The 17500-nt window shown below is 46.2% G+C and overlaps 2 protein-coding genes across 3 annotated transcripts in view; one reads left to right on the top strand and one right to left on the bottom strand.

Moving 5' to 3' along the window:
• The window catches only part of LOC143287310 (anoctamin-7-like), a 49666-nt gene that overhangs the window by 22493 nt on the left and 9673 nt on the right, over nt 1–17500 (top strand). For both annotated transcript variants that reach the window (XM_076595258.1, XM_076595259.1), the window contains exons 10-14: nt 14–171; nt 12203–12285; nt 14119–14256; nt 15361–15556; nt 16077–16188. In XM_076595258.1, coding sequence (XP_076451373.1) covers nt 14–171; nt 12203–12285; nt 14119–14256; nt 15361–15556; nt 16077–16188 — 687 coding nt within the window. The remainder of the gene's footprint in view (nt 1–13; nt 172–12202; nt 12286–14118; nt 14257–15360; nt 15557–16076; nt 16189–17500) is intronic.
• Nucleotides 1988–4881, bottom strand: LOC143287309 (caveolin-1-like). The gene is made up of 2 exons (XM_076595257.1): nt 4825–4881; nt 1988–2323 (listed from the first exon to the last, which is right to left on the bottom strand). Exons 1-2 carry the CDS (start codon nt 4879–4881, stop codon nt 1988–1990), a joined length of 393 nt encoding a protein of 130 aa, XP_076451372.1.

Raw genomic sequence — 17500 nt, 5'->3', positions numbered from 1 at the left:
CCCCCCCCCACAGGCAGGAGGTGTGTGGCAGTGGACAGCGGTACCTGATGTGCCCTCTGAGTGACCAGGGAGACACCTGGCACCTTTCGGACGTGTGTGTCTACGTCAAGGTGGCTTACCTGTTCGACCACCCCGGCACAGTGCTCTACTCAGTCTTCGTGTCCTTCTGGGGTATTTGTATTTCTTTTTATCACAACAGATTTCTCTGTGTGAAATTCGGGCTGCTCTCCTATGGAGAGCGCGTCGCTACACTGACAGTACCACCCCTTTTTTTTTATTAAATTTTTTTTTTTTTTTACCTGCGTGCAGTTTTATTTGTTTTTCCTATCGAAGTGGATTTTTCTACAGAATTTTGCCAGGAACAACCCTTTTGTTGCCGTGGGTTCTTTTACGTGCGCTAAGTGCATGCTGCACACGGGACCTCGGTTTATCGTCTCATCCGAATGACCAGCGTCCAGACCACCACTCAAGGTCTAGTGAAGGGAGAGAAAATATCAGCGGCTGAGCCGTGATTCGAACCAGCGCGCTCTGATTCTCTCGCTTCCTGGGCGGAGGCATTAGCTCTAGGCCATTACTCTACTGTGTGTGAGCGAGATTTGTTTCTTTGTTTGGAAAGTCTTTATTTGTTGTTGCTGTTTGCAACACCTGCTCACGTCTGCGTCTATGTCTTCTTCTTCGTTCGTGAGCTGCAACTCCCACGTTCACTCGTATGTTCACTCGTACACACGAGTGGGCTTTTACACGTATTACCGTTTTTACCCCGCCATGTAGGCAGCCATACTCCGTTTTCTGGGATGTGCATGCTGGGTACGTTCTTGTTTCCATAATCCCACCGAACACTGACATGGATTACAGGATCTTTAACGTGCGTATTTGACCTTGTGCTTGCGTATACACACGAAGGGGGGTTCAGGCACAAGCAGGTCTGCATATATGTTGACCTGGGAGATAGGAAAAATCTCCACCCTTTACCCACCAGGCGCCTTTAACGAGATTCGAACCCGAGACCCTCAGATTGAAAGTCCAGCGCTTTAACCACTCGGCTATTGCGCCCGTCTGTGTGTACGTCAAGGTGACTTACCTGTTGGAGCACCAGGGAACAGTGGTCTGCTCCGTCTTCCTGTCCTGGGGGGAGCGGGATTCGTTTCCTTGTTTGGAAAGTCTGTGTTTTCCTGCTACTGCTGTTGTTGTTGTGTTGTTGTTATTCTTTTTCTTCTTCCTCTTGTTGATGTTGTAGCATCTGCCGACGTGTAGTGTCGACGTCAAGGTGGCTTTCCTCGCTGAGCACCCGAGAAAAAGTGCTCCACGCTATCTGTATCTTTCTTTTTGTTGACTCACTTCTGTATGTCAAGAATTTAATCCTTACAGTCATACTAACAGGAAGTTTGTAAGTCTTCCGGATTCAGCCGTATTTCCGGATCATAAACGGATTGTTAGGTTGAGGCTCCGAATCCAGAAAATATTAATGTATTTGAAAGTGGAAACTGAATTAACTGGAATGAAAAAAACAAAACAAAAAAAAACCAACCCAAACAAACGAAAGAAAACGAAGAAGAAGAAGAAGAAAAGAAAAATAAAAAAGAACAGAATCAACGGTACATCTCATTTTCGGTACGCCTAGCATAAATCTGAAAAAAAGAACACACACCATTCTTCCAATAGAATAATGGAAGCGTAGTTTTTGTTCATAATATATACAATACACCAAGTTTATTTTTGAAGAATTTTCAACAACAAATTCTAATAAAACAAGACAACAGTATAATAAACTAGTCTAAATATTTGTGACCACATTACGCAATTTTCGACCAAACAGTCGAGTTTCTCGCCACTTGCGGACAGATCCGACAGTCGCCCCCCCCCCCTGCCCCCCCCCCCCCCATCCTAGAGACGAATGGCGAGAAGGAAGCCTCAACATCCTGACCTGACCACCCACGCCCTTCCCCCACCTCTTCGCCTCCCCGCAACAGTTCCGCAACTACTTTCACTACTTGCTGTTCTTGACCACGATGTTACTGAAGAACAAGCCCGCCGCCTCACACACAGGAGCAAGACAGCAGTTCATGAACGTGCCAAAGACCTTCTGCGCGCAGCCGCAGTTGATCATGAGCACGCGCAGACAGGGGGTCACGTGCCACACGTGACTGAAGGTGATGCAGGCGAACTCGCAGCCCCACCACAGCGCCAGAGGGAGGCCGCAGATCAAGGTCAAGGCCTTGTAGCAGAAGCCCTTGCCGCACTCGAAGCACTTGAAGGAGTTCCTCCACACGCAGTCCACGCTGTGTGCTCCATCTGGCTCGGCCAGCACGTCTTCGAAAGACACCTGGAAGTGTAGGACAGAGAGGTGGTGGTGGAGTGGATAGAATAGAATAGATTAGATAATGGAATAGTATAGAGAACAGAATGGAATAGAATAGAATGGAATAGAGTAGAATAGAGTAGAGCAGAGTAGAGTAGCATGGAACAGAATAGAAGATAATGGAATAGAAAAGAATAGAATAGAGAATAGAATAGAATGGAATGGAATAGAATAGAATGGAATAGAATGAAATAGAATGTTTCATTGTCATGAAACCTTAAGATTTATAAGACACAACAATGCATAAACATGAGCATGTCAAGTTAAAGAAAAGATACATTCGTGAACAAATGTCGCCAGCCTTGGTGTGTGTGTGTGGGGGGGGGTGGGGGGTGGGGGGGTGGGGTGTTTGTACTGTTGGTTTTGAAGGCATCGGTTTTTTTTTTGTTGTGTTTTGTTTTGTTTTTTGTTTTTATGTGGTCACTGTATTATTTTTTCTCTCTCCGTCGAATCAGGATTTGCAAAGCTCAGGTTTGAGTGATTTTGAAATAATAACTCACATGTACTTATTCATGACTGTTATCTGGCCATGCCTACCTATTTAACTTGCACGAAAACCAGTTTGAAACCAACATACACATGCGTGCACACGCGCACACGCACGCACGCACCCCACGCACGCACGCATCGTTTTCTTGGGATTCGCCACACAGAGGACAGACTAAATCATTCGTACTGGAAGATTTGTATCTTGAGCGATGCATTGTCAATTCTGATATTCCTAATGTAAAATTTTATTGTAATAGATTTCAACTGCCTGTCCATACCTTGCAGTAGGTAAGGTTTTAAATCATGTACACTACAGAAAGTTCTGTACATATTAAATCTATCACCGGTATAAATATGATTATTCTAAGTTTGCCATCAACAATCGATTAGCCTTTGGCGAAAAGCAGATATGAAGCCATTAACATTTCCAACACCCTGTTCCATCCACACAAAGCCAAATCCATATTCAAACAAACAAAGACGAAGCTTAGTTACCCAGTTTTTCTTTCCCTTAATATCTAAATCATACAACATTTTATAAGCCGTAGACGGTATTCTGCCATCTTCCATGTGAACAAGTTTGATCCAGTAGCGAATACAGTTCAAAACAGAGTTTATAGATATAGGATATCGGTTTGTTTCACCATAAACAAGGTCATTTGGCGTCCACATATCTACTCCTAAAATATTTTTTAAGCCAACAAATGTACTGATTCACAATGAAAAACAGCATTATCCAGCCCCCATAACTCATATCCATATTGCACTATTGGTTGTATTTGACAGTCAAAAAGCTTAAAGAATGAATGATATGAATTATTGTTTAACATGTATAATCTTTTCATTACACATATCAAAGCTTTTTTTTGTGTTTTTTTTGCTGTACTTGCAAAGAGAGAGAGAGGGAGAGAGAGAGAGAGAGAGGTTAATTTTATTCTTGCTTGTTCGGTTATCAGACTTAGCCGGAAAGCCCAACAGGACTTCTAAAGTAGGTCCCCAACATTGCATGTAACTGAACAAACGCTGCGATTAAACCCACTTTCCCCCGCTGATCTTACAGTTGACCCAATCACTGTTGATGTATTGTTTGATCATACACACGTGCCTTCCGTGTAGAATCTGATAATGTGAAAAATATTTACGGTACTTAGATTCTATTATCGGCATCTTTTTGCAATTGATCAATCTGTCCTCTTAGATTTCGAGAATGTGAAAATATTTACGGTACTAAACATCGCCTGCATCTTTTTTGCAAATAATCAAGCCTAGAATATTCTCTACATTATGTCGTATTATATATCACAGACAGACAGCTAGTCATCGTCTGTCTTTCGAACTTAAAATTTATTTTTGTTAAGACTATTACTATTATGCTCGGCTAGATTTCTTTTCACACTGGGTCAGTGCAGTTTGTGGTCTTTAATTCTCTCCATACGAACGGCGAAAGAGACGATGTTAACAGCGTTTCAGCCCAGTTACCATCATCAAAATATTGCAAGCGGAAGGCTCTTATACTGAAGAGGTGAATGTTGACAAAGAATACCACAATTCTGACGACGGAAGCTAAAGGTTGGGTCATTCAGACACCCACTGGACATCCGAGGGATCTGTGTTGAGGAGAAGAGAGGACTGGCCGTACTGAGTGAGTTAAAATTAGATGCTTTTGTGTTCGGGTAATACTTTAATTCAGCATTATTTCACTTACTTACTTACAAATTCGTCGTGTACTGGGTCACTTTGGCACATACATTGTCGCCATGTATTGTTTGCCTTTTGCCCATTTTGTTGTTTTTCTTTCCATGTGCCCCTATAACGTTTTTCATAGAATGAATCTTGACGATCTGACTTTACGGGGATATGCGTGTTTGTGTGGGTGTTTGTTGAGTGCGTTATGTTATGAAGAAATGTCACAAATTAAAAGAAAAAAAATACAACAACACGTAGCAGATGCGAAAACATAAAGATTTGTTACTGACTCTCAAGTGGTCGTTCAGGTTGTTGGGGTCTCTTCGCACCATGTCGACTCCAGCCATAGCGACGAAGAGTAAAATATATGTCTTTTTTTGTTTGTTATTATTTTGAATGAAACTCAAGTCTTCAAACGGACCAAAAAGGAACAGGTTTGTGTCTCCTTGCCTATCGAAAATGGAACGGAATAGTTGATCGGGTTCCCTTATAAACCCCCCGGCCTTCACAACGAGTGTTTCCCTAGCGCCCATCTGGAGGCAACAAATCTATCGCGGTTAGTGAGCAAAGGAAAAGCTGATGAAAGAGAAACGGACGAGAAATTGGGGGTGGGGATGGGGTGGGGGGTGGGGGGGATGCTGGGGGGGGGGGGGAGGAGTGAGCTGGTAGGTGGAAAGGGTGTGCCTGCTTAGGTAGAAACTCCTGGCCTGCAGAGATAAGGAACAAACCTGACGGGGGCGCAACAGCCGAGTGGTTAAAGCGTTGGACTTTCAATCTGAGGGTCCCGGGTTCGGATTCCCGGTCATGGCAGTTCCTGGTGGGTAAAGGGGTGGAGATTTTTTTTTTCCCGATCTCCTAGGTCAACAGATGTGCAGACCTGCTATACCTGAACCCTCTTCGTGTGCATATGCATGCAGAAGATCAAATACGCGCGTAAAAGATCCCGTAATCCATGTCAGCGTTCGGTGGGTTATGGAAACAAGAACACACCCGGGATGCAACCCCCGGAAAACGGAGTACGGCTGCCTACGTGGCGGGGATGAAAACGGTCATACACGTAAAAGCCCAATCGTGTACACGAGTGAACTTGGGAATCGCAGCCCACGAACAAAGAAGAAGAAGAGAAAGAAGAAGAAGGAACAACCTTGGACGCACAATTGGTAGAAGTGGATATTATTGAAATATTCGCGCAGACAAACCATGCATAAAGTGGTAAGGGACCATTTCAGCGCTGAATTCCCGTCAGTTCTTAATACCAGTCGAAGAGAAACCAGAATACTGTCAAAAGGAAGTTACACTGACGTTAAGTGATGATTTTTTTCGAGTCAATACCTTCGTATGACAACTATTGCTTATCAATAATGTTTTAGTCAATGACGTCTTATGATTATTTCATTATTCATCCCTCTTTTGTTCTGTCTCTTTCTCTCCCTTTATCTCGTCCTGTCTCTCAGTGTATCTCAATAGCAGACTCTCCCCTTCCTGTGTCTCAGTGTATCTCAATAGCAGACTCTCCCCTCTCCTCTTCCTGTGTCTCAGTGTATCTCAATAGCAGACTCTCCTCCCCCTCTGTCTTCCTGTGTCTCAGTGTATCTCAATAGCAGACTCTCCCCCTCTCCCCTTCCTGTGTCTCAGTGTATCTCAATAGTAGACTCTCCCCCTCTCCCCCTTTCTGTGTCTCAGTGTATCTCAATAGTAGACCCCCTCCCCTCTCTCTCACGTCCTGTGTCTCAGTGTATCTCAATAGTAGTCTCTCCCTCTCCCCCTTTCTGTGTCTCAGTGTATCTCAATAGTAGACTCCCCCCCTCTCTCTCTTCCTGTGTCTCAGTGTATCTCAATAGTAGACTCCCCCCCTCTCTCTTCCTGTGTCTCAGTGTATCTCAATAGTAGACTCTCCCCCTTTCTGTGTCTCAGTGTATCTCAATAGTAGACTCTCCCCTCTCCCCCTTTCTGTGTCTCAGTGTATCTCAATAGTAGACTCCCCCCCTCTCTCTCTTCCTGTGTCTCAGTGTATCTCAATAGTAGACTCTCCCCCTCTCCCCCTTTCTGTGTCTCAGTGTATCTCAATAGTAGACTCCCCCCCCCTCTCTCTCACGTCCTGTGTCTCAGTGTATCTCAATAGTAGACTCTCCCCCTCTCTCTTCCTGTGTCTCAGTGTATCTCAATAGCAGACTCTCCCCATCTCTCTTCCTGTGTCTCAGTGTATCTCAATAGTAGACTCTCCCCCTATCTCGTCCTGTGTCTCAGTGTATCTCAATAGTAGACTCTCCCTCTCTCCCCCTTCCTGTGTCTCAGTATATCTCAATAGTAGACTCTCCCTCTCTCCCCCTTCCTGTGTCTCAGTATATCTCAATAGTAGACTCTCCCTCTCTCTCTTCCTGTCTCTCAGTGTATCTCAATAGTAGTCTCTCCCTCTCTCCCCCTTCCTGTGTCTCAGTGTATCTCAATAGCAGACTCTCCCCTCTCTCTCACGTCCTGTGTCACAGTATATCTCAATAGTAGACTCTCCCCCTCTCTCTTCCTGTCTCTCAGTGTATCTCAATAGTAGTCTCTCCCTCTCCCCCTTTCTGCGTCTCAGTGTATCTCAATAGTTGATTCTCCCCCTCTCCCTCTTTCTGTGTCTCAGTGTATCTCAATAGTAGAACCCCCCCCTCTCCCTTCCTGTGTTTCAGTGTATCTCAATAGCAGACTCTCCCCTCTCCCCTTCCTGTCTCTCAGTGTATCTCAATAGCAGACTCTCCCCTCTCCCCTTCCTGTGTCTCAGTGTATCTCAATAGCAGACTCTCCTCCCCCTCTCCCCTTCCTGTGTCTCAGTGTATCTCAATAGCAGACTCTCCCTCTCTCCCCCTTCCTGTGTCTCAGTGTATCTCAATAGTAGACTCTCCCCTCTCTCTCACGTCCTGTGTCTCAGTGTATCTCAATAGTAGACTCTCCCCCACTCTCGCACTTCATGTGTCTCAGTGTATCTCAATAGTAGACTCTCCCTCTCTCCCCCTTCATGTGTCTCAGTATATCTCAATAGTAGACTCTCCCTCTCTCTCTTCCTGTGTCACAGTGTATCTCAATAGTAGACTCTCCCCCTCTCCCCCTTTCTGTGTCTGAGTGTATCTCAATAGTAGACTCTCCCCCTTTCTGTGTCTCAGTGTATCTCAATAGTAGACTCTCCCCCACTCTCCCACTTCCTGTGTCTCAATGTATCTCAATAGCAGACTCTCCCCTCTCCCCCTTCCTGTGTCTCAGTGTATCTCAATAGTAGACTCTCCCCCACTCTCCCTTCCTGTGTCTCAGTGTATCTCAATAGTAGACTCTCCCCTCTCCCACTTCCTGTGTCTCAGTGTATCTCAATAGTAGACTCTCCCTCTCTCCCCCTTTCTGTGTCTCAGTGTATCTCAATAGCAGACTCTCCCCCACTCTCCCACTTCCTGTGTCTCAGTATATCTCAATAGCAGACTCCCCCCCTCTCTCTCACGTCCTGTGTCTCAGTGTATCTCAATAGTAGACTCTCCCCCTCTCTCTTCCTGTCTCTCAGTGTATCTCAATAGCAGACTGTCCCCTTCTCCCCCTTTCTGTCTCTCAGTGTATCTCAATAGTAGACTCTCCCCCGCTCTCTCTTCCTGTCTCTCAGTGTATCTCAATAGCAGACTCTCCTCCCCCTCTGTCTTCCTGTGTCTCAGTGTATCTCAATAGCAGACTCTCCCCCTCTCCCCTTCCTGTGTCTCAGTGTATCTCAATAGTAGACTCTCCCTCTCTCCCCCTTTCTGTGTCTCAGTGTATCTCAATAGTAGACTCTCCCCCTATCTCTTCCTGTGTCTCAGTGTATCTCAATAGTAGACTCTCCCTCTCTCCCCTTCCTGTCTCTCAGTGTATCTCAATAGTAGACTACTCAAATAGTGGTTAGTATTAGTACTTCAGAAAATCATAATCCACCATTTGCTTCATAACCGTTTTTTTTGCTGTTACTGTTACCATAATTGCTATTATTGTTGTGGTTGTTGTTGGTGTTAGTGTTGTGATAGCGGTGTATAGTTGTTAGTTTTGTCAGTATCGTAATTTCGTTGTTGCTGTTGTTTTCTTCAGAGGGACTGGTGATGATTTATTCACATTTTTATACTGCCAGAGCCTAAAATTAAAGCTGTTTAGGCGGTAAAAAATAGGGACTTGTTATACATGGGTGTTTGCGCCACCTCTGTGGTGATTTTGCTTTTGCATTTGCGCAACAACTGTGAGCGGAAAGTTCGTATGCGTGGGGGTGGGAAGAGGTGGGAGGGAGGGGAGGTGGCGTGTGGAGCATGCACGAGCTGCCGCCCTTGGTTTCTTGTGATTTTTTAGTTGAGAGGCTGCTGACTGATGTCATTGTGTTGACGGGCGCAATAGCCGAGTGGTTAAAGCGTTGGACTGTCAATCTGAGGGTCCCGGGTTCGAATCACGGTGATGGCGCCTGGTGGGTAAAGGGTGGAGATTTTTACGATCTCCCAGGTCAACATATGTGCAGACCTGCTAGTGCCTGAACCCCCTTCGTGTGTATATGCAAGCAGAAGATCAAATACGCACGTTAAAGATCCTGTAATCCATGTCAGCGTTCGGTGGGTTATGGAAACAAGAACATACCCAGCATGCACACCCCCGAAAACGGAGTATGGCTGCCTACATGGCGCGGTAAAAACGGTCATACACGTAAAAGCCCACTCGTGTGCATACGAGTGAACGTGGGAGTTGCAGCCCACGAACGCAGAAGAAGAAGAAGAAGAAGATGTCATTGTGAACACCCAATGTGGATTTAAAAAAAAAAAATCCTTCTATTTGAAGCCAACAAAGAGTCTTAAGTCTTGACCAACTACGACAGCGTATACGAGATATAAGGAACAACTTTGATATGACAAACTGAGACCTTATCATCAGTGTAGACCACAGACTGAACTGAGTGGTGAAAAGAGTCAGACCTGCACGGGTTAAGGAAAATAAAAATGAAAGACAAGAAAGGGCACACAGCCATATCATGGGCACGCACGTCGAAGGACTCGTATCGCTTAGGAAACACAATCATATCAGTGACGTAGCAGTGACAGGGTTAAAGAATGCGAGAAAAAACAGGTCATTTATCAGTGAGAGGGCAAGAGTTGAACTGCTTACCCCAAGTGAAGTTCCAGAGCGCCTGATTTCTTGAAATTAACTTATTCCACCCCCGCCAGCACAGTTTGTGTGAGCAGGTGCGCGGTGCCACGTGGGTGTGGAAGAATCTGGGAAAGAGGAAAAGTGGAACTCGAAAAACCAGGGTTGCTTATCTCCCCCTTACCTCCCCCCCACACACACGCGCGCGCGCGCGCGCGCGCACACACACACACACACACACACACACACTTACAAAGCGGTGCCAACAGCGGTGCCCTTCCTTGGGGTATAGGAAGAGGACTACACTACACTACACTACACCACACTACCACTACACCACACTACACTACACAACACTACACCAAATTCACCACACCATACACACTACACTACACCAAATTCACCACACCATACCATACTACACTACGCTACACTACACTACGCTACACCAAATTCACCACACCATACCATACTACACTACACAACACTACACTACGCCAAATTCACCACACAATACCATACTACACTACACTACACTACACAACACTACACTACACCAAATTCACCACACCATACCATACTACACTACACTACACAACACTACACTACACCAAATTCACCACACCATACCATACTACACCAAAATCACCACACCATACCACACTACACCAAAATCACCACACTGCACTACACAAATTCACCACACCATACCATACTACACTACACAATACTACACTACACTACGCCAAATTCACCACACCATACCATACTACACCAAAATCACCACACCATACCACACTACACCAAAATCACCACACCATACCACACTACACCAAAATACCACACCATACCATACTACACCAAATTCACCACACCATACCACACTACACCAAAATCACCACACCATACCACACTACACCAAAATCACCACACCATACCACACTACACCAAAATCACCACACCATACCATACTACACCAAATTCACCACACCATACCATACTACACCAAAATCACCACACCATACCACACTACACCAAATTCACCACACCATACCACACTACACCAAATTCACCACACCATACCACACTACACCAAAATCACCACACTGCACTACACAAATTCACCACACCATACCATACTACACTACACAACACTACACTACACTACGCCAAATTCACCACACCATACCATACTACACTACGCTACACTACATTACACTACACCAAATTCACCACACCATACCATAGTACACTACACTACGCCAAATTCACCACACAATACCATACTACACTACACTACACTACACTACACTACACTACACTACACTACACTACACACCTATTTCTATGCCCACAGCGGTCACCTTCCTTGAGTACTGGAAGAGGACTACACTACACTACACCACACTACACTACACTACACCAAATTCACTACACTACACTACACTACACTACACTACACTACACTAAATTCACCACACCATACCACACTACACTACACCAAAATCACTACACTACACTACACTACACCGAAATCACCACACCATACCATACTACACTACACAACACAACACTACTCTACACTACACCGAATTCACCACACAATACACACTACACTACACTACACTACACTACACTACACTACATGTCTATGTCTATGCCACAGCGGTGACCTTTCTGGAGTACTGGAAGAGGACTACACTACACTACACTACACTACACTACACTACACTACACTACACTACACTACATGTCTATGTCTATGCCCACAGCGGTCACCTTCCTTGAGTACTGGAAGAGGACTACACTACACTACACTACACTACACTACACTACACTACACTACACTACACTACACACTACACTACATATCTATGTCTATGCCCACAGCGGTCACCTTCCTTGAGTACTGGAAGAGGACTACACTACACTACACTACACTACACTACACTACACTACACACTACACTACATATCTGTGTCTATGCCCACAGCGGTCACCTTCCTTGAGTACTGGAAGAGGACTACACTACACTACACTACACTACACTACACTACACTACACTACATGTCTATGTCTATGCCCACAGCGGTGACCTTTCTGGAGTACTGGAAGAGGACTACACTACACTACACTACACTACACTACACTACACTACACTACACTACATGTCTATGTCTATGCCCACAGCGGTGACCTTTCTGGAGTACTGGAAGAGGACTACACTACACTACACTACACTACACTACACTACACTACACTACATATCTATGTCTATGCCCACAGCGGTCACCTTCCTTGAGTACTGGAAGAGGACTACACTACACTACACTACACTACACTACATATCTATGTCTATGCCCACAGCGCTGACCTTCCTTGAGTACTGGAAGAGGACTACACTACACTACACTACACTACACTACACTACACTACACTACACTACACTACATGTCTATGTCTATGCCCACAGCGGTGACCTTTCTGGAGTACTGGAAGAGGACTACACTACACTACACTACACTACACTACACTACATGTCTATGTCTATGCCCACAGCGGTGACCTTTCTGGAGTACTGGAAGAGGAAGAACGCCAGTCTGGCACATCACTGGGACTGCCTGGACCAGGAGGAAGAGGAGGTAATCCTGATGTTACATGTGTGTGTGTGTGTGTGTGTGTGTGTGTGTGTGTGTGTGTGTGTGACTGTGTGTGTGACTCTGTGTGTGTGTGTGTGTGTGACTGTATGTGTGACTCTGTGTGTGTGTGTGTGTGTGTGTGTGTGTGTGTGTGTGTGTGTGTGTGTCTCTCTCTCTATCTGTGGTGTGTGTGTGACTGTGTGTGTGACTCTGTGTGTGTGTGTGTGTGTGTGTGTGTGTGTGTGTGTGTGTGTGTGTGTGTGACTCTCTTTCTCTCTATCTGTGGTGTTTGTGTGTTTGTGTGTGTGTGTGTGTGTGTGTGTGTGTGTGTGTGTGTGTGTGTGTGTGTGTGTGTCTGTGTCTGTGTGTGTCTGTGTGTGTGTGTGTGACTCTGACTCTCTCTTTCTCTATACATATATCTATCTGTGTGTGTGTGTGTGTGTGTGTGTGTGTGTGTGTGTGTGTGTGTGTGTGTGTGTGTGTGTGTGTGTGTGTGTGTGTGCGTGTGTGTGTGTGTGAGTGTTTGTGTGTATGTGTGTGTGACTCTCTCTTTCTCTGTCTATCTGTGTGTGTGTGTGTGTGTGTGTGTGTGTGTGTGTGTGTGTGTGTGTGTGTGTGTGTGTGTGTGTGTGTGTGTGTGTGTGTGTGCGTGCGCGCGCGCGCGTGTGTGTGTGTGACTGAAATCTGATTGAATGACACAGAAAACCAACGGTAGCTGTCAGTCGGCTCTACCCAGGTCGGTGGCCTGTTGTGCAAATACCTTCCAGTTTGTAAAGCGCTTCGTGCTTGGTCTTCGACCGAGGATAGGCGCTACATAAGTACTCATACCATCATCATTATCATCAAAATGGTGGTGATGATGGTGGTGGTGATGATATCATTGATGGTGATAATGACAATAATGACATAACAGCAACAACAACAACAAGACAGCAACAACAGCAATGATAACAACGATGACGATGATGATGATGAAGATGATACTAACAACAACACAAAAAAACAACAAAAGTACTACTACTACTGCTGCTACTACTACTACTACTACTACAATAATAATAATAATAATAATAATAATAATGGAGATGATGATGATACCAATAACACAAAAACATGACTACTATCACTACTACTACTACTACTACTACTATGACAATGGAGATGATGATGATGATACCAACAACACCACAAAAAACCAACAAAAATACTACTACTACTACTACTGCTGCTGCTGCTGCTATTGCGGTTACTACTACTACTACTACTGCTGCTGCTGCTGCTGCTGCTGCTACTACTACTACTGCTGCTGCTGCTGCTGCTACTACTACTAACTACTACTACTTCTGCTGCTACTGCTGCTACTACTACTACTGTTGCTTCTGCTGTTGCGGTTTCTACTACTACTACTACTACTATTACTGCTGCTGCTGTTGCTGCTACTACAACAACTACTACTAATACTACTGCTGCTGCTGCTGCTACTACTGCTGCTGCTTCTGCAGCTGTTGCGACTACTACTACTACTACTACTACTGCTGTTGCTGCTGCTGCTGCTACTACTACTACTACTGCTGCTGCTACTACTACTACTACTGCTGCTGCTACTGCTGCTGCTGCTACTACTACTACTACTACTACTACTACTACTACTGCTGCTGCTGCTCCTCCTCCTCCTACAACTATCATAGCGCCCTTTCTCTCCACAAGCTGAAGGCTCTTCACATGCAAGAAGAAGAAGAAGAAGAAGAAGAAGAAGAAGAAAAAACCCCACACGAGTTGCACACAGAACTGCCCCCTGCTGACCACCGTCACTGTGTGTGTGTCTGTCTCCCTCAGGAACGTCCCAGACCAGAGTACGCTGCCAGGGCCGGTCAGCTGAAGGAGAACCCCGTGACGGGCATCAGGGAGCCCTTCTTTGATCCCAGGGATCGGATCCCACGTGTTTTGTCTGGCATTGCCGCCATCGTCATTATGGTGTGTGTGTGTGTGTGTGTGGGGGGGGGGGGGGGGGGGGGGGGGGGGGGGGGGGGGGGGGCGAGGGGGGGGGGGTGAGGGGGTAGGGGGGATGCGGTGTTGGGGGTTGGGGTGGGGGGTGGGGTATGGGGTGGGTGGATGGGTGGGATTGTGTGTGTGTGAGTGTGTGTGTGTGAGAGGAAGGGGGGGGGGGTAAGAAGTGTGTGTGTATGTGTGTGTGTGTGTGTGTGTGTGTGTGTGTGTGTGTGTGTGTGTGTGTGGTTCTGATCTTCATTGTAGCGGTGATCATCTACCGAAAAGTGACCACGCCGGTGCTGTTCATTCATTCATTCATCCCTCCATCCTACCCTCCCTCCCTTACTCACTCACTCATGCCTATGGGCGATGATGTTGGTGCTGTTCATCCATCCATCCATCTATCCATCCATTCACTCACTCCCTCACTCTCCCTCACTCCCTCATCTCCCTCCCTCCCTCACTCACTCACTCACACACTCACTTTCTGTCACTCACTCACACCCTCACTCCCTCACTCACTCATCTCCCTCCCTCCCTCACTCACTCATCTCCCTCCCTCCCTCCCTCACTCATCTCCCTCCCTCCCTCATCTCCCTCCCTCCCTCACTCACTCACTCATCTCCCTCACTCACTCATCTCCCTCCCTCCCTCCCTCACTCATCTCCCTCACTCCCTCCCTCACTCATCTCCCTCCCTCACTCACTCATCTCCCTCACTCATCTCCCTCCCTCACTCATCTCCCTCCCTCACTCACTCACTCCCTCACTCACTCATCTCCCTCACTCACTCATCTCCCTCTCACTCATCTCCCTCCCTCCCTCCCTCACTCATCTCCCTCCCTCACTCACTCACTCATCTCCCTCACTCACTCACTCCCTCACTCACTCATCTCCCTCACTCCCTCCCTCACTCATCTGCCTCACTCACTCCCTCACTCATCTCCCTCACTCACTCACTCCCTCCCTCCCTCACTCCCTCCCTCACTTACTCACTCCCTCACTCATCTGCCTCACTCACTCACTCACTCACTCATCTGCCTCACTCACTCACTCACTCATCTCCCTCCCTCCCTCCCTCCGTCCCCAGGTGTGCCTTGTCCTGATCTTCATCGTGGCCGTCATCATCTACCGGGCAGTGATGACAGTGGTGCTGTTCGACAACCGGGACCTCAGGTCACGCGCCTCCCTCATCTCCTCGCTGTCGGCCGCCCTGGTCAACCTGCTGCTGATCCTGGTGCTGGGCAGGGTCTACGAGAGGCTGGCCCTCAGGCTCACACAGTGGGGTACTGTGGGGACACGTGGGGAACACAGCCGGGGGGGGGGGGAGGTGGGAGGGTTTCGTTGGGGGGGGTGTGTGGTGGTGGTTTAAGTTCCACTTTCAGTTTGTACTGTAGACACGTCGTGCGACATGGCGGGCGGGTCGGGGGTGTTAGTTTCATTTCATTTAAAGGTTCCAGTTCCAGTTTTGAGTTTGTACTGTGAACACTAGTGGGACTGTGGACAGATGAGAAAATAGCGGGGGTTGGGGGTGTTTGGAGGTTTTCCCATCAATGTCAATGCTCATACGCATGCGAGCCTAGACACATACAGGGGAAGAGAGAGAGAGAGAGAGAGGGGGGGGGGGGAGAGAGAGATGGATATGTAAATAGATAGACAGATAGATAGACATCTACATCTACATATACGTACATATATATATATATATATATATATATATACATACATATATACATGTATATATTTTTGTCTACCTAATCTATATTTTCGATAACCTACCTAAACCAATTCCATGCCTTGTTTCAGAAATGCACAGGACGCAGCAGGAATTTGAGGACCAGCTGACGTTCAAAGTCTTCATTTTCCAGTTCATCAACTTTTACTCTTCCATCATCTACATCGCTTTCTTCAAAGGGAGGTCAGTGAGGGGACTTTCTGGGGTGTGGGTGGGGAATGTGGTGGTGGTGTGCGGGAAATGTTTCTTGTTACGTTAATGTGTTTGCACGTTTGTGATGGACGGTTGATCTGTCTATCTATCTATCTATCTACTCAGCCCTACCCTGCCCAACCCAACCCAACTCAAACCAAACCAAATTCAAACCAAGCCCAAACTAATCCAGTCCCACCTTAACTCCAACCCCCAAACCCACCAAAACCCAAATCAGCCCAGACCAACCCGGTTAAACCCAGCTCAAACCCAACACTACCCAAATCCAAACCCAACTCAACCCCAAACCAACCCAGCTCAAACCCAGTCCTACCCAAATCCAAACCCAACTCAACCCAAACCAACCCAGGTCAAACCCAGCCCTACCCAAACCAACCTAACTCAACCCAAACCAACCCATCTCGAACCCAACCCTACCCAAATCCAAATCCAAACACGATTCAACCCAAAATCAACCCAATCGAACCCTAACTCAATTCCAACCCGTCCCGACCCAACACCCGAAATGCAACTCAAACCGAACCCGAACCCAGTGCAACCCAACTCGAACCCAAACCGGAACCCAACTCAAACCGGAACCCAACCCAAACCGGAACCCAACCCAAACCGGAACCCAGCTGAACCCAGATCAACACAACCCAACCAAAACTCAAACCAAAACACCCCAAACTGTTGTGTGTGTGTGTGTGTATGTGTGTGTGTGTGTGTGTGTGTGTGTGTGTGTGTGTGTGTGTGTGTGTGTGTGTGTGTGTGTGTGTGTGTGTGTGTGTGTGTGTTTAGTTTAGTTTAGTGTAACGTCTTTTTATTGTTAACGGGTACAAAAAAAAAAAAAAAAAAAGTATGTGTGTGCATAGGAGATGAGGCGTGGGGTACATGAGAAGAGGTGGTGGGATGACTTATAGTGAGTAGTGGAAAACGAAGAGCTACGAAGAACTGTAGTGACTAACAGTGAATTATAACATGAATTACAACAGTGAGTTAAACATCTACATAACAGTAACAAATAAAAAAGCAAAAAAAAAAAAAAAAAAAAAAGCATGCTAATGACAAACACAGTGATCAGTCGAAGGTAGATACCAAATGGACTTTGAATCAAACATTCAGAAATTTTTTTTATAGTAATGAATAATTATTCAAAACATCTCCTAATGATAAATATGTGTTTGGTGGAAACTGGTCGGCTAGTTTTTGAAAGAACAGTTGTCTTGTTTTTGGACACTGGACAAGTATGTGTGTGTGTGTGTGTGTGTGTGTGTGTGTGTGTGTGTGTGTGTGTATGCGT

This window comes from Babylonia areolata, chromosome 11 (assembly GCF_041734735.1).
Source record: "Babylonia areolata isolate BAREFJ2019XMU chromosome 11, ASM4173473v1, whole genome shotgun sequence".
Lineage (NCBI taxonomy): Eukaryota > Metazoa > Mollusca > Gastropoda > Neogastropoda > Buccinidae > Babylonia > Babylonia areolata.
This window is presented reverse-complemented; position numbering and strand designations above follow the sequence as displayed.